Genomic DNA, 23494 nt, shown 5'->3' on the forward strand with positions numbered 1-23494 from the left:
GTGCCGGTGCGGAGGGCTCTGGGCCGGCGGCCCCCCCCCCCCCCTTAAAAGATGGGGTGGGGGGGGGGGGCGCCGGGGCCGCGCCGCCGCCGCCGCTCCCATTGGCCGCCGCCGCCGCGGCAGCGCCCATCGCCGCTGCTAAGCAACGGCAGCGCCCGCCGCCGGCGGCCACACACGGCGGAACCCCCCCGCAGGGTTCCCCCGCCGCCCCCGCCCCCCCCCGTCACCGCAGCGCAACGCCCGGCCCCGCCGCGAGCAGAGCGGGGAGCGGGGCGGCACCGGGTGGGCATCCCCACGGCATCGCCCCACGGCATCGCCCCACGGCATCGCCCCACGGCATCGCCCCACGGCGGCCGCCTCCCAGGAGCGGGACGGAGCGCACGGCCGCCCCCCGCCAAGGGCAGGCGGCCTCCACGTGGGCGCCCCGGGGAACGGGCGTCCCGGTAGCGAACCTGACGGCGTCGCCCTGCAGCTGCCGCCTCCGAGGATGGGCACGGTCCCCATAGGTGCCCTCTGCAAGGATGGGTACGCGCACACATAGGGGGTATGGGCAGCCGAGTGCGTGCCTCGAGGGGTGAGCATCCTCCCCGAGGGCTGCTTATCCCCCAGTCAATCCCTTGTAGCTGCCTGTGGGGCCGTGCAGCTTCTCATAACCTCCCCCCAAGAGAATGGGTGCGTGGGGGCTCCCCCATACCCACTGCCAAATGGGCTGAGTGCTCTTCGTGTGCACCCCAAGGGGTGGACACTTCTGTTCCCACCCCAAGGGCTGGCAGTCCCCACAAGGGCTGGGTGCTCTGCCATGGGGGGACAGGGGGTATCTGCTTTTTGGGGCTGCCCAAGAGCATTGCCCCATCCCCAGCTATGCACATCTGACCTCAACACACCGGGCCTGGAAGTGGGAGGGGGGGGCTGGGGGGTGCAGATCGCCCCCTATCAAGGGGCAGGGAGCAATGGTAAATGCCAGCAGTGATTTGCGGGGCAATAGGGATTTGCACCAGCTTTATGGGAGCTCTGCTCATTCTGCACCTTCCCGGGGTCTCCATTGGACAGAGTCAGTGTTGATCCCACTGGGAACCTGCAGAGCTGCTGGGGGTGAACCCACACAGAGCATCATCCCATAGGGGGTGCAGAGTTCCCAACATCTGAACTCCTCCAGGCGTTCCCTTACTGGCCCCACATAGGGGGAAACCCCATCAGTAACTAAGGAAAACCCTACAGCCAGGTTCTGGGGCAACCACAGAGCTTTGCTGGGCACCAGCGGCGCAGAAAGGGTTTCTCCCACGTCCCGCGATAGGCCTGTAGCATCTGGCTGTCCCCCAAATACAGAAGGGAAACAGCTATTCAGCACTTCTTGTGCCTGATTGCTATTAACAGCTCCACCATTCCTATTCCTCAGTGGACCGGTACTACCGCTGGGCAGCTGCTTCTTTTAAGACAGCTGAACAGTTCTGCTGTGCGGGGTGGCACCGTGGTGTCCCCTGACCCCTGTTCTCCATCACCTATTTGTCACTGGTTGTCCCTACCCGGGGTCATACTGATGAATGGCATAGACGTGGTCAGCAAACCCTTGGGGATGGCATCCTCAGCCCTGTCCAGGCTCACCCATGGCAGCATTGGGGTGCCAAAGCTGGGTGGTACAGTGGCACAGATCTGAGCACTGCGGCCTGGGTCCTCTTAGAGCATCCCAAGCCCCATATGGGGATGGAACCCAACTGGAAAATGCCTGCAGGCAGGACTGTGCCCTGACGCCACAGCAGTGGGCTCTGGCAGCTCTGGGTCTGCTCGGTGCCGCAAGTTCTGGGTCACCCTTGTGTCCCCCAGAGCCACCCAGAGGGGACATGGGCTGTGTCCTGAGCCCCACGGGCCACCGGCCTCCAGGGAGAGGCTGACGCACGGGGAGGCTGCGCCTGCCGCTTCGTGCTGACCGGCTGTTTTATATCAAGGCGGGAGGGGGGATTTGCTGTTCTAGATGGTATTTTAATGGGCAGCCAGGCAGCTGGAGCCTGGGAGAAGCCTGCTTTACATTGTTTGGGGTTGTAACAAATAAATTCAATTAAAGGCAAATGGCTCCGCGCAGCCCCCACCCTGTGCAGAGGCTCTGCGGCACGGATGGCTGCGGGAGCTCAGCCCTGGGTGCAAAGGGGGGCCCAGGGCTCCATCCCCACCCTGGGGACACCCTGGAGCCGTGCCCCAGTGAGACCCTGGGATACAGAAGGAGGCCGTGCAGGGATGGGAGTGGGGACACATGGAGAGGGGGTGTCTCCATATGGCGAGTTCCACTCCGTGGTGCAAATGGGATGGGAGAATCCCAAGGACACCCCAGCAGGCAGCCCTGGGGATGCGGCACAAAGGGGGCTGGGGAGAGGGATGTAGGGAAGAGACAGGGACACGGAGCCGGGGGCAAAGCAGAGGGGACTTAGTGGGGCCATGCCAGAGCCTCAGAGTTGTAAACAGCCACAGCAGCAACTCCTCTGCCGGGAGCCAGAGCCGGGCGTTTGTTAGTTGGAAACCAGATGGTGCTCTGCAAAGCCAGCACAGCCCGCCCGGCTGTGGGCCCCTGCTCAGTGCGGGCTCCCAGGGGCCGTGGTGGGACGGAGGAGGTGTTGGGGTGTCCCGTGCAGCACTGAGGGCTGGGAGGGGGTGTCCCCGGGGGTGCTGTGTCCCCAGAGGAATGGTGGGACCCAAAGGGATGCTGTGGAAGGGTGGGATGAGAAAGGGGGCATCCACAGCCCCCATGCCCTCCAGGCTCCTCTGTGTGCCACTCTGTGCCTCAGTTTCCTAGCAGCTCCTGGCAGCTGGGAGCCCTCTGGGATGGAGGGGGTCCCCAAGCCAGAGCCCAGTGGGTCCATCCAAACAGGGTGGTGGTGTCAGTGGGGAAGGGATGGAGCCCCATCCCTGAATTCAGGGAAAGCCCTGGGATGATGCCATAGGATGTGGTGACAGGGCCAGGGCCAGCAGGACCCCAGCCCCTTTTCCCAGTACCTGGCTGTCCCGGGGCAGCAGCAGCAATGGGACACAGGCAGACCCCCTCAGCCCCGGTGTTTTGGGGGAGCACAGCATGCGGGCAGACAGCCCTGACTGGGGAGGGGACAGAGGGAGCACCGTATCCCCGTGGGGGTCCCATGGTGTTTACAGAGCTTAAGAACCCCCTAAGCTCCGCCAGGCCATGGGGCACAATAGCGTGTGGATGTGGTGACACCGGCAGTCCCCACACCACCTTGGAAGACAGAGGGCCCTGCCACCCACCGCCAGCACCGGGATTAATTATGATAATGTAGTTCTTTCCCCCTTTGTCACCCTAATGAATGGGCCCCTTTAGGATTTTAAGGCCTTTGTTTGGTGCCTCTTTACTGCGGTATTGTAGGATGGGGACTAGCAGGTGGCAGGTCCCCAAACAGCCCCTTTTGTCTCCTTTGGGGGCTGTTTGGTGGTGGGGTTGGGAGGGGGTGCAGGGGGGGCTGCAGGGGGGCTCCGGGAGGGACCGGGCCCCGCGCCCCCACACCGTGCCGCCATGTCGGGGCCTGCAGGCTCGGCCGGGCCCACACGGCGGGCAGAAGCCGGGAGCCAATGCCTGAGCACCGGCCTTGATCTTTTACTGCCTGGGCAAATCAATTACCCGGCAGAAAAGTCCCTAAATCCCACCATAAAACCCGTTTAGCAGCTGATGTGGCGCAGTGGCCGCTGGTAGTGCTGGCTGGGCCCTGCGCAATGCCTCAGCTCACGGCCATGGGGTGAGGGCAGGGTGGCCGCAGGTGGCACTGGGGACATCAGGCACAGTGCTCTCATGTGGGTCCTGGGGGTCCTGGTCGTGCTCAGCCCCTCCAAGACCCCACAGCACCTTCCCCTCCACTCCTGTCCTATGAAATGCCTCCGGGACACCCGGGAGCGCTGTGACAAGGGACGCCTCTGCCTGGGGACACCACTGGGACCTGGACACTGTAGATCGTTTGTACCCTGCTGTACCTTCCCGATCCCCATAGGACCCCAAGTGTCCCCGTGCCATGGTGTATAGGGCAAACTGGGGTGCGGGTCGGGGGGGGGACAGATCCTGGCATGGCATCACAAACAGTGGTGAGCAGCGGGGTGGTAAAATGGTGACAAGTAATTGGTGTCCCGGCCGGTCCTTTCATGCCGATGCCGTTTTATGGGTGAGGAAATTGCTTGTGAGTCAGGAACACAGGAGACAAATTTAGGAAGTGCTCTCTGAATGTGCTGGGGTCAGGCGCCGAGGCCGAGCGCTTGAAACCTGGGTGGCCTCGGCGCTCGCCCCGCGCCCCCCCGGCCCCTCGGCATGGGAACGCGGACCTTTTATCTTATCACTGCTCTTCCGCCCGCCCCAACCTCCCCTCGGCCCCCTCCCAGAGCAGCAGCTTGTGCCGCAGACACAATGCCACCCTCTGGGAGCCAGCATGGGGGCTGCCCACACTGCCCAGACCCACCCACGGGGTCCCCGAGGTAGACCCCAATGAGCTGCTGTGGGGTGAGGGATCCCCCCCTTGGGGTGCTGCCCAGTGTGGCAATGGGGAAGCACTGGGGCAAGGTCCTGTGGCTGGGCACTGTCCCTAAGCTTGAGCCAGTTATCCCCCAGCACTGGCTTCCAGAGTGCCCCAGAAGGAAGGGAGCAGAATCTCCCATTGGCTTGCTCTGGTTTTAACAGGGAGGAATAGGCCACGGCCCCATTAACACGTGCCCCAACACGGCTGAGGGTACCTTGAGAGCACAGCCCCTTCCCCGGCCACCTCGAACGCACCGAAGCAGGCAGGTTGGATGTATTTTTCTTGATCGCTGGCCAAGCGCTCTCTCCTGCAAAGCAGCATGTTTCTCATTTTCTGTAGGTTTAACTCCAAATTAATTTGTAAGTGATCTAGGTTTCTTGTTCCCCGAAAGATACCTAATAGCACAGGGGAGTTCCTGCCAACCGAAACGTCGCAGCGGGGCGAAGGAAAAGCAGTAAAAAGAAACCCAGGAACTGTGACCCCTGGTGGGTATTTAACAAGGTGTCAGGTCGAGGGATTTTCAGAGCCCTCTAAGTGGATGTGACACCGGCCCCACTGCTCGGGTTGGGCCGCAGGAGGGTCCCGCTGTGGGGATGCTCCGCTGTGGCTGCTCGGTCCCATCCCGTTGTAGTGATGGAAGGCGCAGGGCGAGCACAGAGGATGGGTTGGGGTCCCAGGACCAGCACCCCGCTGCATGGGAAGCAGGCATGGTTTAATGGGGCCAGCTGCTGGCAGGAGGACACAGGCACTTTTGTCTGCACTCTCGCTCCCGGCACTGGTTGGGGCTGGCAAGGCCTGCAGTGGTTCAGCCACCGAGAGCCGAGCTCGCCACTGGGGCTATCAGCCAAACCCACCTACCAGCCCTGCTGCCTCATTTATGCCGGGGCAGCCAGCAGCAGCAGCAGTGAGACTCCTGCCTTGCTGCTCGGCTGTGAAGCAGAGGCAGCAGGATCCCTTCCTGCAGGCGCCCGGCACCAAACGTCATCTGCAGAAGGGCCAGAGCAGGGAGGAGACGCTGCTGTTGCTCAATGACCCCGCAAGGGCCCCGGCCCTGGCTCCGTCCCATCGCCACTGGCAATGGCTGAGCGACACGGCCACCAAGCTGTCCTATGCTCTGTGGGCAGCGTTGCAGCATCGAGGACATCCCATGGACAGCACAACCCAGCCGCCATCAGCCCATTTGCTCTCCCCAGCCATTGCCAGGGGTCCCAGCTTTCTTTGCTTGATATAACACGGCAGGGAAGTATTTTGGGGGATCCTGGAGTTGGATCGAAACCGACACAACAAGCTGCTGGGGTCTTTGTGAGACAGATGGCTGTGTGGCATCAGCTGGCCATCCCAAACACGACCGCTGCACCACCACCAACCACCCCATCCCCATCCAACGTCACCACTCGCTCCTTCCTCCTCCATCCTCTCCAGCTCCCCAGGAGCTGCACCCCGCTCCCTCCATGCAGGTGCCCGCCATGGGGATGGTGCTGGCCGTGGTCTGTGCCACCAGCTTCACCCCCAGCCCCGCCATAGGGTTAAACCCCCCAACCAAATGACGGAGGAAGATAGGAAAAACAATCACAAGAATTTGTTTCATGCTGCCTGGATCCCTCCTCGCACGCAGCAGTGTTTTTGGACGGCCAATTTATAATCAGCAGTGTGGAATGTTGTAAATTAAATATTTTTAAACAACTTTGCTCTCTCTCTGGTTAAACATTTCAGAGATCGCTCTTTCTTGTCTGTCTCTTGCTGGGTGGTCCCTCCATTCGCCCGTACATCTTCCTCAAACACAATTAACCATTTAGATGTTGCACAAAGGAATAGCTTATGCATACAACACCAGTCACTCGCTGCTCTGGCGGTGGGGGAGGGAGGCAAATAAGAAGGCAGCTTCTTTTATTTTCCACTAAAAACAAAAACAAGAAAATCCCTTTTTCCTTCCCAAACTATCCCATTTTCCTTGAATTGTAAAGGCGCTGATCCAAGCCCATCAGCTGTCTCGCTGTTTGGTCCAGGAACCCCCTTGCTTTTCCCCCCTCTCCTGAAATTCAACATTAGCATTTTAAAAGCCTTAAACATACAAGTTTATTTAGACCCCAGCTCTCTCAGGCTCTTGCTTTCCATATTTATATACACGTGTACTTTAACGTATATAAAATGTCTGTCTATAGGGCCTGGAAGGAAGTTCTCGTCTGCCGGCCCGTCTGGGCAGCACGGTGTGTCTGTGGACCTTGGCTCCTGGGACATGGGGTGGAAATGGATGCTACCCTACAGCAGCCACTCTGCTGGGACCCAGCAAACCTCAGATGCTGTGCAGCTCTGGAGCAGAGATGCTGGACCTCCTGGACTCCCCTCCAACCTTCCAACCTTCCAAGCCCTTGACACACAAGCTAGTGGGAAGGAGGGGATGAAGCCACAAGGGCTGGGGTGAGGCTGGCAGCAACCCGCAGCAGGACACACAGGAGATCTGAGGCCACCACCTTCCCCTGCAGCTCTCCCAGGGAGGTAGATGAACCAGGCAGGACAGACCGCCAAGCTGGCCGCGCTGACCCAAGCAAGACTCAGCACAGCTGTGCCGAAATCAGCACGTGCCAGCTCCCCCAGACAGAAGTGTCCCAGCAGCAGAGGACGGGCAGGGACCGGAGCCAGCCATCAGCCCTCAGCCATCAACCTCCTCATATCCACCCAGCTGCACATCTGCCAGGAGGCTTCAGGAGAAGCCTGTCCAGAAAGCACCGCCGCCTACGGAGCTGGGAAGCTCCATCTTTGCAGAAACAGTGCCCACAGAGCACCACCCTGGTGTTAATATTACCACAATGGACTGGGCTGCAGGGCTCACCTGCAGGGCCTGACTGAGTAAAGCAAAGAGACAAACTAGCATAAGTCAGACCTCCACGAACGTCTGCATGACTCGGAACTGAAGCTGCACTCCAATAACCTGGGAAAATAAATGCATTTCTGAGGTCACCTCTCCATTTCCCATGAAGCCTGTTCCGTTTCTCACTCGGTCTGTACACATTCCTATCTCACAGAATCATTGGGGTTGGAAAAGCCCTCTACGATCACCCCACCCCACCGTGCCCACTGCCCACATCCCTCAGTGCCACATCCCCATGGATCTGGAACACCCCCAGGGATGGTGACCCCACCACCCCCCTGGGCAGCTGAGAAGGAACTGTTTCTAATATCCAACCCATCCCCTGCTCATCTGATGACGGCAGTGGGCCGGAGACCAGGTGAGATGAGGAAGGGTTAACCTGGTGCCCGTCTTGGGATTCCTGAAGGCCCTATTATCCCGAATTATTTTTCATAATTACTGCCACACACGTCGACTACATCAAGAGTGAATCTTCACTTTGATAATTTGTGCTGCAAAATCTCACTTTGGGATCTACTTTTATCTCACACCAAACACCTGCAGGTCGTAAAAGGCAAAAAGGAAAAGAAAATGCCTCAAATCCCGGCCAGGTTTTCAAGTGTCAGGGAACACTAAATTAATGCTAAATTCTAACCGCCACAGTAATGAGCCCCCCACCCTCTGCTTAAATTACCTAAACAAAAGAGTGAGACGTTACCTTATAATTAAGGCACATGGAGGTAAAGCTGTAGCTGCTAAGGAGGAGGACACTGACATTTCAGAAGCGAAGATGGATCTTAGAAACCACGCTTTCTATCCGAATCCCGCCCTCCGCAGTTGGGTTTTTGTTTATGAAACGCTGGCAATGTCTGGATTATAATCTCTCTTCTGTCAAATTAGCTAAGAAACGGTAATTTTCTCAGGGGATGCTGGTGCCCACGAAGCACACATTTAAAATTTATCACTTCAGTTAATGAAATCTCATTCCAGCCAGTTGCTGTAAGCACCTCTGGATGCCAAACTGCTGGGCTCAGATAAATGTCCCGTTGAATCCTACCAGATTCCAATAAACAGCTTTTAGGTAGGAACTCGTGTCCAATTTACAAATGTTAAAGAACAGCTTGTGTTTCAATCCCCTCCAGGTGCTTTACAATCCTGGCACAACCCCTGACCACAAGGCTGTGCGTTTCACATTAGCGCTCTCGACCCATCTCGCATACAGACAGCCTGGACGTGGAGATGGACCTCCTGCCCGGGGCTGGGAACGGCAAAGGAACCATCAAAATAAAGCAGCTGGTACCCGCTGTTTATGCCCTACTTTCCCTCCTGCCCCGTCACATTGCTTTTGGGCAGCATTTCCAAGTAAGGGACCGCACTCAGCCCAAACGGGTGCCAAACTCCTCAGCTACATCGCAGAAGGAGCAGAGGTGCAGCTTAAATACTTTTGTGCCATAGTGTAGCATTGCAAGGGAGGGGAGAAGGCTGGTGAAGGGCTACACAGAGCAGCCCACATAGTGCTTTGCTGCCCACCTGCTGCATTGAGGACGTGCAGGCAGCATCCCGAGTGGTTTCTCCTGGTATCCGGGGCTCAGCCTGCGTTGCAGCGGGGTCGGCAAAGTCACTCTTTGGAGTAGGCACAGTCTGTGTGGTCCCTTCTGCTGGAAAAGTACAGTGCGTTCGGCGGGGCAGGGAGCGATATCACCCAGCACAAACCTCGTGCATCCCAATGAGGGGGGAAGGGCTGGCGGACACGCGGCTCTGTAAATACTTCTTTATTAAGACATAAATACAAAGCTGAACAGGAAAGGAGCAGTGACAGGGTAAACCATGCCAGTACTGATCCGCGCGGATGATCTTACGATGCTGAACATCTGGTTCTGCTGCCGGCTTCCATAAAATCATCTTTAAAACCTACTTGGGTTATATCTCCATCAGCTGTTCAGTGCCCACAATGACTTCATTAACATGTTTGGCTGAAAAGAGAGAGGGAGGAAAAGAAGAGGAATTGAGTTTTGCAGCAGCGTTTCAGACCTTGCATTTTTTAAATGTGCATCTTTAAAACAAATGAGAAAAGCAGATTCTAGGGAAGTTGAGTGCAGATTTGCTGCCCTTTTTTGGTCTCTCTCAGACAGCATCCCACACACATGGCAAAAGCCTAAACAACTGACTAAACATTAGGAGGTTTCTCTAATGGGAGCATTCACACGTATGTGTCACTGCCACACAACAGAGGCCCGACGGAAGTCACAGCTGCTGCTGACAGGTGTACCTCTGGGCCCATGCGAAGAACCATCCACATCCCGCATGGAGCTCTGGTACAGAACTACAAGGTCACTCCTCTGCCTATTCCCAGCACCAGCGGACACATTAACGTGCCAGTCCCTGCCCCAGCACTGTTCATGCGCCGCACTAAAAGAGCCTTCCATTTAAAATGCAAAAGCAGCCTGTCAGGGAAAGGCTGCAAAGAAGGGATCTGGAGCCAAAATAATAAAAACACAAAACTGAAAGCCTAAAAACCCAAGCATGTGGCCTCGGAGCGTGACACAATGCCTGCGTGCTCCAAGTGGGTGTCCTCGGGGTATGGCCAGAGTTGGTGAATCTGAGCCACTCCCTGGGAGTTGGACACCCATTCAAGCGAAGTTCAGGTGCTTTGAACCGTGCCCCAAGGCTCTCCATCCCCCTTTTCCACTTCTCTACATTCAAGAATAACAATTGGCTCTGGTATCCAGGGTGCCTGGGGTGAATCAGCCGGGCCTGCAAGGTGCTCAGGCACACGGTGCTGTCTCCAACAGCTTACACAGTAGTGGGGGTAGATGGCCAAGGATGAAGGAAACAACCAGTTGTGTTTTATTTAGCCACCTAAAACGCCTCCCCTCCGGGGAGCAGATTTTGCAAGAGTGCTGCAAAACAACAGCTACGCTGCCCTCGGCTGCAGCAAGCAATTCCTGGCAGTTCCCAAACTGGCCGAGCTAACACGATGCTTCTCGTGGTTTAGAACTCGAGAGATGATCTTCACACCATGCGAACCATCGCTCCAGAAGTGGTTTGATTAAAAACTGCTCTGTAAACTTCAAGGAGTTATTTGGACTGCAGCGAGATAACTTCCTGCTACGGCCCTGACCCCACCGCCATACGGATCCTGCTGTCTGCTCTGCCTGCAGGACAGAGCTGAGTTAGCCACATGACTGCCTTCCAGAGATCCTTCGTGAAAATAACAACAAAATAAGAACAAAAAGATGCTTCTTACTTTCAGCATCAGATTGAGTAATTTATTCCTGCGCTCGGGGCGTTTAGTGACAACTGCTAATTAATCCTGGAGCCTCATGGAAACATCCTGGGTCTTAAAACTGCAGCTGAAAGTTGGAGCCTGGGCTCCAGCACTGGGCACGATGAGCAGAGGTGGGGATGCAGCTCGGGAAAGTGAGGGACTGACTGTAGGCATGCCAGGTGCAGGCGTGATGTAGGTAGCGCCACACCATCTCCCCAGCACAGCTCTGCCAATAGCCCCAAGTCCAGCCCTCAGCTCCTCTCTCCTCCCGTCCTGGACCCCACACAGCTCTGCCAAGGTACCTCAAATCCAACCCGCAGCACTTCTTGCTGTAACATTCCTCACCCCCAACAACTTTCCCAATATATCTCAAACAGGCCCTGTAGCAACTCCTGTGACTCCATTCCTGAACCTCCTCCAAGCAGACTACCTATCATGTTGATTTCTGTGATGTGAATAAGACTCTGGCTAGCATCCAGCAAGAGTAATTACGTTATGCCTCTGCAGATTAAACATGCCTTCACCTAAGCTCGTGAAGAACCATGTCAATTTATGGTTCTATGTATGAGTTATCTGTAGCAATACCTTTTAATAAGGAACTTTCTGCTTCGTTTCAGACAGCATCCTGCACCGAACATGCAGAGCTGGGATGGGTCCCGTCACATACTTTGTTGCAGAGGTGGTACCAACTATTTGTATTTTGCACCAACATGCTTACAGCCTCCTTCTGGTAACTCGCATTTTCCATCTGATTAGCTCAAGATGCTTTTCGAATACGGGTGATTAAGAGCATTCTGATTTTACAGGTGGGGAAACTGAGGCAGCAGGAAGCTCACTGAGATGATGCAGCACGCCTTCCCTGATCTCCCATCCTGTCCCTCCCTGATCCACATGGCCTAGATTCTGGCACACTCAGTGTATCACTGCTACCACCAAACTCATTTCTCCTTGCACAGGCTAAAAGGAAACACATGAATGTGCCTGCCTCAAATCCACGAGAAAGTTTCTAAGTGATAAAGGGAATGGTTTTGCTAGAAACAAAGCCTGATTCCGCACCCCAGAGGGATGCGATAGGCAGATAAGGATTCACCCTGCTTCCCTCTTCCCTTCCCAGAGCCCTGCTTACAGAGGAAAGGGAATTCAGACTCCACCGTGTGTGCCAAGGAGCGGAGCTGTGGATAGCGTTTCATTATCAGCCCTGGCTGCCAGTTGCCAGTGGCTCTGGCTGGTATCAGCAAGCTCAGTTCGTGCAGAAACTCTGCCTGAAACTCAGGGGGGAGGAGGCAGAAGTACCTCCCATGCTCCGCTGTTCAGCTCCCTTCTCCTTCCCCAGCTCCCCACTAGGGATTTCTTACCAGGCTGCCTTTTATCTGACACTGGCAGGGTTACAGATGCATTCAGCCCGCAGAGAAAGAAGAGGGATTAGAGAAAGGACTTTCAGAAAGCCTTCGAGTTGGACTCTGCAACCTTAAATCATGTTCAACTAGATCTTCTCAGATTGGGAGCATCTGGCGCTAAGCAAATCCAGAGCTGATCAACACATTCAACCTCCTGATTAGCGCTTTGATTCAACTTGCTGACGCAGCCCAGCCCCAAGTCAGCCTGGGTGCTTGAACCCAGCGTCCACGGAGATTTTACTGAGCGTAAATCAAAAACCTGTCACTCGTTATAGATGCGTTCCTGCTTAGGAAGACGTGTGTTTACACATACTGTACGCTGAGCCCCTTAAAAACATACGCACAACACGAGGAGAGCTGGGGAGCAGCGCAGCCTTCGGTGCTTGGCTAAAAACAAATTGTAATGCAAATAAACAAAGGGGCGGAAATGACTGCAGAGCCCAGCACAAACCCTACCACCCGGGATGGGGGCTGCAGCCCAACGCTGCCCTCCCCTGCACGGCGCAGCCTTCCTGGCAGGTTCCTGCGAAGCTGCTTACAGAAAGGGGATGCCGGAGCATTCCTTTAAAAGCCATGTGAAAGCATCTCCTTGCTGTTTGCTCAATTAGCCCCAGACAGATTGCTGCTGCTGCTGCTGGTGGCAACGCTGGGTTGTAAAGGAGGAGGGGAAGGAGGGGAAAGGCAGGGAAAGAAAAAAAAAAAAGGAAGAAAAAAAAAAAAAGGTTAGGGCCTAGGCCCAGGACCACCACGAAGTTCCAGCCCTCAGGGGCTCCAGAAAACGTTCAGTTTACTCACTCAATTACATACACTGTTTTATAAACCCTTTAAAATAAAATAGAAAACAGTCCCTGGCACAGAATTACTGCTCTATTATACAGCAGTGATGAAAGCCACTGCTGTGTATTTGCTCTCTTTAAAGCAAGAGATAGTTTAACTTAAAAACCGGGCAGGGGGAGGGGTGCCTGCAGAAACGCATGCATGAAAACACACCGTGGGTGGCTCCTACCACATTCACCCAGGACAGAAAGGATCAGAGAGTGGGAGAGAGGAGCAACTTGTCTCTGCAGCGATGGTTGGCCCTGGAAAGGCAGCCAGGTTGGTGGGGGGAGAGGAACTGAAGGGGCTTAAGGGGATGGGAAGCAGCTGAAGCTTGACTCTGGGAGGCTGGAGGGTGTTTTAAATTACATGGAGAGATAAAGAAGGGAAGCAGGTGATGGAGGCTGATTTGTTTGTGTTTATGGAGCACTGGGGCTTTCCAGTCAAGGCCTGCTCTCTCCCCAGCTACGCCACATACTTACATGACCGCTGGTGATCGGGGTGACTGCACCGTGGCCCCAAAGGCCAGAGGTGTCCCACAGATTGCAAGTGCCGCGTGAGCCCCGCACTGAGGCTGTGTTAGAGGCTCTGGAGTGATGCTCCTGGTAAGCATCCCAGGGAGGGATGTGCAACTCTGCCCAGGGCACTGGGAATGGGACTGGTGAGAGCTTCAGGCACATCAGCTCTGGTGAGCAGCTGGGGGCCCAACCCAGGCTCCAGGCAGAGAACAGATGGAGATCCACTCTTTGAGATCCCACCCTTGTCGTACACCACTCCCAGCAAACACCCATCTGCAGTGCCTGTGCTCACTTGGGGCAGCTGAGGCTTCTCTCACCAGTGTTGTACACAGAATGGTTTGGGCTGGAAGGGACCTTCAAAGATCATCCAGTCTATCCCTGGCCATAGGCAGGGCCATCTTGCACTAGATCAGGTGTTAACACCTCTTCCCTCATATCCACCCAGAGAAACGGGTATGTCTTGGGATGTAAAGATAAAGGCAGCAATGAATTCAGTGTTTGAAGAAATAGGAGTTTACTGTGGCTTTGAGCAGATGGACAGGGTGGGGTGAAGGAATTGGGAAAAGTGACTGCTCGAGGCAAGGGAATGTGATTGCTCAGGGTTTTAGGAGGTACATTCATCAGAGGAGTGTGAGACTAAGGACTAGGGATGTGTACAACAGTGAGCTCCTTGAGGACAGGGATGCACCCACAGTCCCAGCACTGTGGCAGTGTCCTTGCAATCCCTGAAGAAGAGGACTGGGTTACGCTGATGGACGTGCTCCCACAGGGGCATCATTCTCTCACAGCAAACGCTAGCAGGGATCTCAGAACTATCAATCTGAAAGCCTCTGGCCATGCTTCCCAATAGGATGGCAGCAGTGTCACATCTGCCTGGAGACTGCTGCCCATCGTGCTGGACACAAGCAGAAGTCCCCTTCCTCTCTCAGGCATCTGTTGGGTTGTTCTTCCCAGCTCTTTCATGTGGCTGAGCTCTAGCAAAGCACCAGAGGTTATTTTCTCTGCATGGAGCATGTACAAATATTTCTACAAGGTTACAAACTGCTGCCTTATGGGTAGACATCACAATCAACACGCTGTGAATACAGCAGTTCCCTTAACCCGTTCATGCAGGAAGCCTGAACTTCCCTGGCTGGGAATGACACAGTGCTCAAGTGACAGTGTGACAGTCCCCAGCAGCAGAGGGAAGGACAAAACATCACTAATGGGTTATTCTAGGGGAGTTTCATGCCACCACTAAGACCAGAACTCACAAGCTGTTTTTATACAGCTTGGAAAGGCAGCTTGCTAGGATAAGCTTGAAATTGTCACTGATGCAAAAAAGGTGACTTTCTAAGAGATGCCTATTTGAGCTGCCAACTGATAATCTTTGTCAGAGACATTCAGTAGTTAAACCACTCTAGGGAACAAGTCACATGGACCTCAAAATTTCCCTGTGAATTTACACCATTCCTGCTTTCCAGATCATCCTGCACCTCAGTGCACGACATACATGTGTGCACTGTTTAGTCTGAGTCTGTTCTTCGTAAGCTTTCTTAACTCCCATCTGCACTGCAGCATGCTTTCTGATCCCGACCTTGTGTCATGCTAAGCATTTTCAGTTCCCCAAGATTTCACCAGGAGGTACCCAGCATCTTGCAACAGCAGACGGTTGGCTCTACTTGAATGCAGAAAGAGCATCAGAAAGCCCATCAATCTCTCCCTATCCCTGTCTTGCTCAGTCTTGGCTGGGGTGAAGCATCCTTGCAAGCAGTCATCCATTCATATGCAGAGGCTCCATAAACTGTACCTGCCTGCACAGGATGGCATTAGAGAAAAATGTGCTCTTTGGCCCTCATTAAAATAAAACAATCTTACTCTGTTTCATTGAGAAGTCCTAGGACTGCAAGCTTGGAACAAGACTTGGAAAATGATCTGAAACGGGAGCCAGTCCCTACTGGATATGTGCCTTTTTCTGTTCTGGTGAGAAACCACACACTTTTGGCTATGTGATAAGCCTCTGGAAAAAATCTGTTTGCACATGTTCTCAGGAGGGCAGCTAAAGGCTCCAGAGACTGCTTCCCCTGAGTGCTCTCAACCAGAGAAGTGCAGGAATGATGCAGGACTTCCCCAAGCTTGTGTCCCAGCTCTGGGACCAGCACTTAGCACAGAACCACTTCCCTCCAGTGCCCAGAGTGATCCCGCCTGGGCACAACAGCAGCACAGAAAGAGGTCAAAGCAGTCAGGGATGGAGTGCCAGATGGGAAATGGAGCATGGGACTGTTAGGCAGGGGGACTGGAAATAGTGTCTACAGTGAGAGCAGAGGAGACAGGTGTGTGGCTGGGCATAATGAAATAAGAGAAAGAAACTAAGACTAGAGGAAGAACCAAAGGCAGGGAACAGGGTGAGACTGGTTCTGGGACAAAGCCATAGTGGGGAGCAGTGAAGCTGGAGTAAGGATCAGAAAACACGTGATGTGTTTGGGGCCCAAAGGCTGATGCTGCAGGCAGGTGCAGTAAAGCCTACATTAACTGCAGCCTCCTCTCCCTGCACCAGGAGCGAATCTCCAGGCTCTGACACTCGTGGGCATCTGTGAAATTTCCTGGCAAAGTTCCACTTGCCTTACTCCAAATCCAGCTCCCCTTAAGGAGGATGACCCACTACTGTCAGTTCCCATCAGCTGGAACAGCAGAAGCTCTATAATGGAGTTCTAGTTCCTGGAGCTGCTAACGACCCACGCACAGGCCAACACGATCGCGTAAAAAAAACAGACTGAACCCTCCATTCCAATATTTACAAAGAAAATGCTACAGCTAAAATGTAATTGTTAGGAAATGCTACACGTAACATGCTGCTTCAGCACAGGCAGTCAGAATGAATGGGCCTACAAACTCTCTGACTCTCAGTCCTTTCTAAAATAGGAGGAAAAACCAACCATGTTCAGGCCAGGGAGGTAAAAATGAGCTTGTTAACAGCTGTGAAGCACTAAGATGACAAATGTTGCAGAAAGGCCACAGAAAGGATCTTGTTTCTTGCATAGTGTACAGTAATTACAGCTTCAGACTCAAGCTGAAAGAAGACAGGAATCAGGGCTGTGGAACAGCCTCGTATTCGGCATCCACTCAGCAGCACTTTCTGGGTGCTGACTGCATCGTGGCACCAAGGGAAACAAAAATATATGGTTGCATTTAAAATGCACCAGAATAAGCACAGCGAAGCCTACATCTTGGTCAGAGAGATAATGCTACTAAGTACGCACCGGGGTGCCAAGCTAAGATTACATCAGCATCCTGAACGCTGATACTTTTCCCTTTCTGCAAATCCACTTTGTGGCAGTAACACTGCTGTAATACACTTTCTGGGTGTACAGTGACTCAAGCTGTCCCTAAATGACACTGGCTCCTGCACAGGCAATGAACACAAAACATGCCTGCCGCAGGGACATCGGAGCTGAAAGTGAGGGCTAAGGTGGTGAGTTCTGTGTCCATTTTGCTAGTTTTATCCCATGAGTGTCTCTCTACTACCTCTGTTCTCTATTTTGCTTTGAAGAAAGCAGGTTCATCAAAAAGGCTGGAGTGCAATTGTAGTAACTGTCTTAGAAACAGTGTCTGAATGCTTTGTGCAATTAAGCCCTTTCAGAACTGCCGCCTGCCATTTCCTATCCCTTTAATAATTGCCTCCTTTTTCTTAGGTACCAACATGTTTTTCAAACTGCTATCTGGGTGAGGTCGCCTGTCTGTTAATTCTCTGCTAGCAAATTTCTTCAAGTATCAAAGAGGAAGGGAAGTGGATGCTTCCTAGGCATGGTAATAAAACCAGTGGGAAGAGAATAGCATGACTCTCAGGAGGCATGGCTTGCAAATCCAGAAGTTTAATAAAACTCCACATCATGACTTTAACAGAGGCACTTAAAAAGTACCGTGTCTGGCCAGTGCTGTGATGGGGCCTGAAGTCATTGCTGACAGCTACCTGCCCCCCCCGCCCGTGTCTCTAACTTGCTTTTTAGTTTGAAATTAATAGGCTGCATCTGAACTGCCCCAAAAACCAGTGGTGGAGCACTCCCTCTATTTAGGTGTCCAGAGCTTTGCCAAGCCTATTATTAAGTGATGAGGTCTCCCACCACGTCCCCGGGGAGATTATCCCACAGCCGACCAGACCACATCATTAGGAAAATGTTTCAGATATCCAACCTAAATTGTGTTTAATTCAATCCCATTACTCCCAGCTGTGCCATTTAGACCACCCTAAATATGCCCCTGCCTCTTCCGTAGAAGGAAAAGGACGAGAGCTGGTTTGAGTTACTTTTGCCTGTCATTTGTGGTATCTGTTCTTCTGCCATCCTGCTTCCATGGTTCAGGTTATGAAAAGAGGTCAGTGGCTCAAAGAGCTCTTGTACCCTGAGCTGCCTGGGCAGCGAGACCAGGACTCGTATGGCAGAACTGGGAGCACACAGTCAGTTCCGCAGCAAAGTCAACTGTGGGATTTGCTTGGGGCTGTGCAGGATGATGCGGGGATCTTTGTACCTTTGATGAATCCTGGCTGATGCTTTGGAATAAGGAACTGCTGGGTTGTTTTTTTTCTTTTTCTTTAATGTTTCTGGGAAGGTGTATTCAGCTTTGCTGAGGTTTCTAGCGTGTAACTCCCAGACTGGGGTGAACAGCCAGCTGCTACTGCTTACGTCTGCTGAGGTGCGATCAGCTTGCAGCAAAAGGTGGCTGTGACCCAACAGAACCAATTTTTCGTAACCTGGCTGTGAAGGCTCGAGTCTGAAGAAGGAAAAGTTACCAAACAGAACAACATAGCCAAAGTCTTGATGAAAGTGGGAATATGGAAACAGACTCACAGGGCCACACCAAAAGCTTGGCACGAGATACAGGAAGTCTTGGGCAGGGGAAAGGAAGTCATGGCATGCTTTCACAGTGAAAAAGAGAGGGCCCAGTTTACTGTGGGACCAGGCAAGGTCAGAAGAAACATACTGGGCTGGAAAGACTCTGTAGTTCAGGAAATAAGTCATGAACTTCACAGACAGATCCCAGACCACCAAGGAGAACCTGACCCCCAGCCCAAAGAAATTCCAAAACGGTTAGGAAACTGAGGCAGGGAAATGAACTGAGGCTTTGTTATTATTTTTTGCTTGCTTGGCATAATGTCATATTTGTTATTCATAATCTACCTGAGTGTCTTTGCTAACATTAGTCGTACCTTCCTGAATAGTGTAACTGTAGGAACTCACTGAGAAGTGCTCTGGAGAAGTGAGCACATGGCCCTACAAGAATAGGTAAATGAACTGCAGGTTCCAGCCCTGTTCCTCTCCTTTTAAATACGTCATCATAGAATTATGCTGACAGATCCTGAAAAATGTTCAGATAAAGATGACAGGGACAATAATGAAGGAAGAATGGTTTCTATAACAAGATCTACCAGACTGGGACCTGCATCCTGGAAGAGACTACTGAAAAAGACATGAGTGAGGGCAAAGTGTGATATTTCTGTTTGAAAAGATTTGCTGAAGAAATTGAGTATAGTAAATTAGCTACATCTACGCCCTCATAGTTTCCTCATAGTTCAAATTTTACATTAATAAACAAACACGACCTCATTTAGCTCTCCTAGTGATTCATGCTCTGAAGAAGGCACAGATAGAGCATCATAAACAAGATGTATCTTCAGGGATGGGAGGGCAATGAACGCACAAGGGTCGATGATGACAGCTGATGTGATGGACAAAGCCACGGGTAAGCAGAAACTGTGGAACACAAGGACCAAGACCACAGTGCACATAGCACTGACTGGGTGTTTCCTACAGCATCTGAGACTTGCAATTGTAGGATCAACACTTTGTTTTCATGAGTCTCTTCTAGTTTCAAATTAAAAGAAAATGTTCCATATGCATAACTGGCAATAGGTTATACCATACCACATTAAGTGCAAACCCTGCTCTTTGTGAAGACACTCACAATTGGGAAACCACCCATATACTATAAAGACAAAACAAGCAAACAAATCCTGATCTGACTAAATAACTTCACATGGAGCCTGAAAAGGAACTCACTGTTGTCCTCAGTCCACACCCTGGAGCAGGGATCTGCCAAACCCCAACCATAAATATTCATTAAAAAGCCCTCTGCTTGGGATGCAGTCACTGAGACAGCCATTTCCTGCCCATTATCTCTTTGGGCAGGAAATCAACAGTTCCACTTAGGCGGTTACTGAGCCCTCACCACTCACAGCTTGATTGGATAGCCTGACTTTGCCCAAACTGAGGCCGCATATTTGTAACTTCTCTGAAACCCCAAAAAACCATTTCATTTCAGTAAGGCAGATCTGAATGTATCTGCCCTTGTATTTACTACTAAGCACAGCAGCTCCCAGTATGACGCTCCATCTTGAGCTCCAGCATGGAGCAGGATGGATGGGAACATGCTGGCACCTGCGACTGCGAGCATTCACAAAGAGAAGGATGTCTGTGATGTCTGTGCCATCACTCATTCGACTGCATCACCCCTAACACTGACAAAAACTACTTGTCAGAACGACAGCTCCTTCTGCTGAGGATAACTCCAAGCTGACCTAATTGTGGTCTCTGGGAAAAGACTGTCTCAGCACCCAATCTTGTCCTTTATAGTAACTACAGAGTTTTTCTGCCAACTTCTGAAGAGCAAGTCCCTGAACTATTCTTATGCCAGGAAGCTGCACTTTCCATGAAAAACAAATCTTAATCTTAAGGGACACCACACTGTAGAACAGCCACTGTTTACTGGCTCTTGAAGAAACAGGAGGAAAATCTTGAGAAGGAAATGCTAAAAATCAATTACAAATGCATCATAAAAACAGCTTTTCTACTTACCTTTGCTTTCCAGCCTCTGATCACTTCCAATCAAACAGTCTTTGATGTCTGCACCCTTCTCTATCACAGCATTATTACAAATAACACTGCCCTGAAGACAACACCTATAATGCAAGCACAGGGTAGAACAAGAAAATGATTAAAATGATAGGTACAAAACAAAGGTATCCACTGGGATAGCTAATAAACCTCTGACATGATTTGATCATCCACTTAGGAAAGAATTTCAGAGTCCAGATGTTGGCTCCATAACCCCTCTACGAAGATATTGAGAGATCTGAGTGAGTTATTGCACTGGTCTTTGCCTCTCCAGGCAGTAAAACAGTAATTGTGCATCTTAAACAATATCTGTGATGTGTGCTCACTCAGCACCATAAGTAATGTTAAACGGTACAAGCAATTTATTGCATAGCTATGGAGAAAAAACAGCCATGCTGCAGATTGTTTCCTGGCATTTACATGTGCAAAGATGGGTAGAAATCATTAAAGGTCAGAGAATCTGAAGACATTCAGCTAAGAAGTGCCTAAAAGTACTAAGCATTACAACTGTTGTGGATATTCTTGCTACCCTCAGTCAAACAGCTGATCTCCTTCTGAAGCTTTTGGCTTCAGTGACTTTCTGCATTGAGCTCTTCAGTTTAAGAGACCCGCAGCCATGGCCATGGGTCTCACCACAGCAAAACGCTGCTGGCTGCACCACCGGGCTGGCTCCTCAACAGAAGAGCTATTCTGGAGTTTGAACTAATAGCACTGAGAGCTTTTGGTACCGAGAACCCCCTGAGCCTCAATATTGTATTGGACAGAGTGCCAGCCAGCTGTGCTCCTCAGGAGCAAGGAGGAGCGTTAACCCTCACCCCAGACTGCCAATCCTAACATTAATTCCTAGTTCTTTTCCTACTCACACATTGCCACTATCTGGTACACAGAATTTGCCATTAAATACATAACAATGCTGTTGCTCATGTGAGTCAGAGCAGAAACCACCTGCATCACAAACACGGCATTAATTCTGCAGGAGTAAAAGCAATAAAACCGGACCTCAGCCACGGTGGTTAGCAGTTATGACTTCCCTTGAGCAGACTGTCCCCTCTGAACAATCATTCTTTTAACTCGCTTCAACTCCCCCTCCTCTGACCTATAAGGAGGCAATATGAGCAATTATGCTCCAAGTAACCAGCTCAGGTTGCATTGGCAAGGTTTTTACTAACATATTAATAAGATAAAAAGCGGCAAAGATACACAGCAGACCCCTGTCTGCCTTTGCTCTCACACTGTCACCAGCTGCTTCTTTCCAATAGCTCCATGTACTCCAGCCATCGTCCTGTGCAACAGCATTTGCTGGGAGAACACTCGGGCTGGAAAACGAACTGGTAGAGGAAGGACTGCCCATCACTGCTGCCATCCTGAGCTGGTGCCATCCAAGCAAAGGTGACAGGAGGGATTGCTCACTGCCTGCTGAAAGGGTCCCTGTCCAAAAAAACATGCTCCAAAATGCCTCCTCTCTGATCACTTTGAACCATGTCCCTGTGATTTGTGGGTTCCCACCGTCTATCACTGCTTCTAAGCACAAGAACTGTGGAGATGTGGCACTGAGTGACATGGCTTAAGTGGGCTTGGTAGGGATAGGTTGGCAGATGGACAAAATTATATTAGTGGTCTTTTCCAACCTGAATGATTCCACGACTCTAAGAGCCTTGGATGTGCTAAGATCTCCTACTTCAAGCTGTTTTCTGCAGCTCAGGCTGGGGCACGTTGGATGTGTGGCCCAAGCCTTCTTGGGATCGTTTTCCAACTCTTGGGGAAAGAACAGCATTGTAACCAAGAAAGTGCTGATGACATTAACATCAAAGATAAGGGGCTTTCCTGCCAAACCATTTGTTGGAAGGACAGCCCAGGGAACCAAGGCAAACGTGGCTGTGCCAGGTGCTCGCAAACCCTTCCCCAGTGCCAGTGTCAAGCAAAAACAAAAGACTCCACCACCCCAGGAGTTTCTTCAAACTTATAAACACAACCAAATGCACAAGTTTTAGAGCCACGCTCAGCGCTAGGATTACCCCAGTCGCACACACCAGCAGCGAATCTGGCTTTTATTGCTCAAGTGGAACAAAACTTCATGAGATAAAAACACAATTTGTGGGTGTTCCCTTTACCCGCTGACAGATGTAACACAGCCATTTTGAAACCACTTGTAAATGCCTTTTTTTTTCCCCCGAAAAAGTATGTTATAAGGCCTGCCAAGATAAGTATTTTGTGTGTTTATTTAATTTTTACCATTTTTCCCCCCCTTTTTTAAATTGAAGAGTAAGGGATAAACTTTTATTCTCTTAAAGGATAAATATCACATCTCAAGGCAATCTCCTGCATCCTCCTTGGATAAACAGCCACCGTGTTTCCTGCCTCACTTAACAATTAGGTGCTATTAGTCCTCAAAGGTGCTCTGACAGCATTCAGCTTCACTGACCGTGTTGTGTGTGCGCATACGCACATATTTGATGTACTGCTTTATAATGCAAACCATATTTATTTCTCTTCCTAAAACGCAGTATATTTTTAAACTTTTCAGCACCGTGAAAACGGATATCTTCTGACCTTCAAATCCAAAGAGCATGTTCAAACCCACAAGAGGAACTAATTTGGGGCATTTGATTTATGGCTGAAATTTCAATTTGAATTTGTTTTAAGTGCAATCACAAGCTGAAAGCCTGGCAGCTGAGCGTTTTTTTTTCAGAAAATAAATACAAATATTCGGTGTGTGTGTCTGCATTCTAGAGAGAGCATTTTTACAAGCCCAGTCCTGTAGTGGTAACAGATGTAGATGTCGGCTAGCTGAGACATTAATTTGTTATACAGGTACAACGTGCGAATGGAAGCATATGAGAGCGAGTGTGTGTGTATGGCTGTGCATGTGTCTACGTTATGCACAGCCTGCATCTGAGAGACAGAGGCTGACTTGGGTTTGGTTGCTTTCTTTTTTTTTTTTTTTTCCTCCTGAAAGTGAGAGAACAAGAGCAAAAGGAGTAGTGGCCAAGGAGGCATGGGGGGATTACAAGGATTTAGGTCTTTAAACTGCAGACCACCTAACAAGATCACTCTGAAATGCCACTAATTTCAGTTAAGGCCACAGACCTCCCTTCCTCTGCCCTCCCTCTCTCTCCCATTGTAAACAACTAATCCCAGCAGAAAACAACAGAGAGCAAAATATACACACATTCTGCAACATTCCAGGTCCTTCTTTATCTTCTATTTATTTTTCTAAAAGGTCAGAGTATGTATGGAGGGAGGGGGGAGGGGAAGAAAGCCAAAAAAACCTCAAGTCCATCTCTT

The 23494-nt window shown here is 51.5% G+C and overlaps 1 protein-coding gene across 1 annotated transcript in view; it reads right to left on the bottom strand.

The window, feature by feature from the left end:
- Nucleotides 1–9101: 9101 nt before the first annotated feature.
- EIF2B3 (eukaryotic translation initiation factor 2B subunit gamma) overlaps nt 9102–23494 on the bottom strand; it is an 86643-nt gene continuing 72250 nt past the window's right edge. The window contains exons 11-12 of the mRNA XM_015870157.2: nt 20171–20274; nt 9102–9317 (exon numbers count right to left, since the gene is read on the bottom strand). Of these exons, the coding sequence (XP_015725643.1) occupies nt 9265–9317; nt 20171–20274 (157 nt within the window). The 3' untranslated portion in view covers nt 9102–9264. The remainder of the gene's footprint in view (nt 9318–20170; nt 20275–23494) is intronic.

This window comes from Coturnix japonica, chromosome 8 (assembly GCF_001577835.2).
Source record: "Coturnix japonica isolate 7356 chromosome 8, Coturnix japonica 2.1, whole genome shotgun sequence".
In the NCBI taxonomy this organism is placed as follows: Eukaryota; Metazoa; Chordata; class Aves; order Galliformes; family Phasianidae; genus Coturnix; species Coturnix japonica.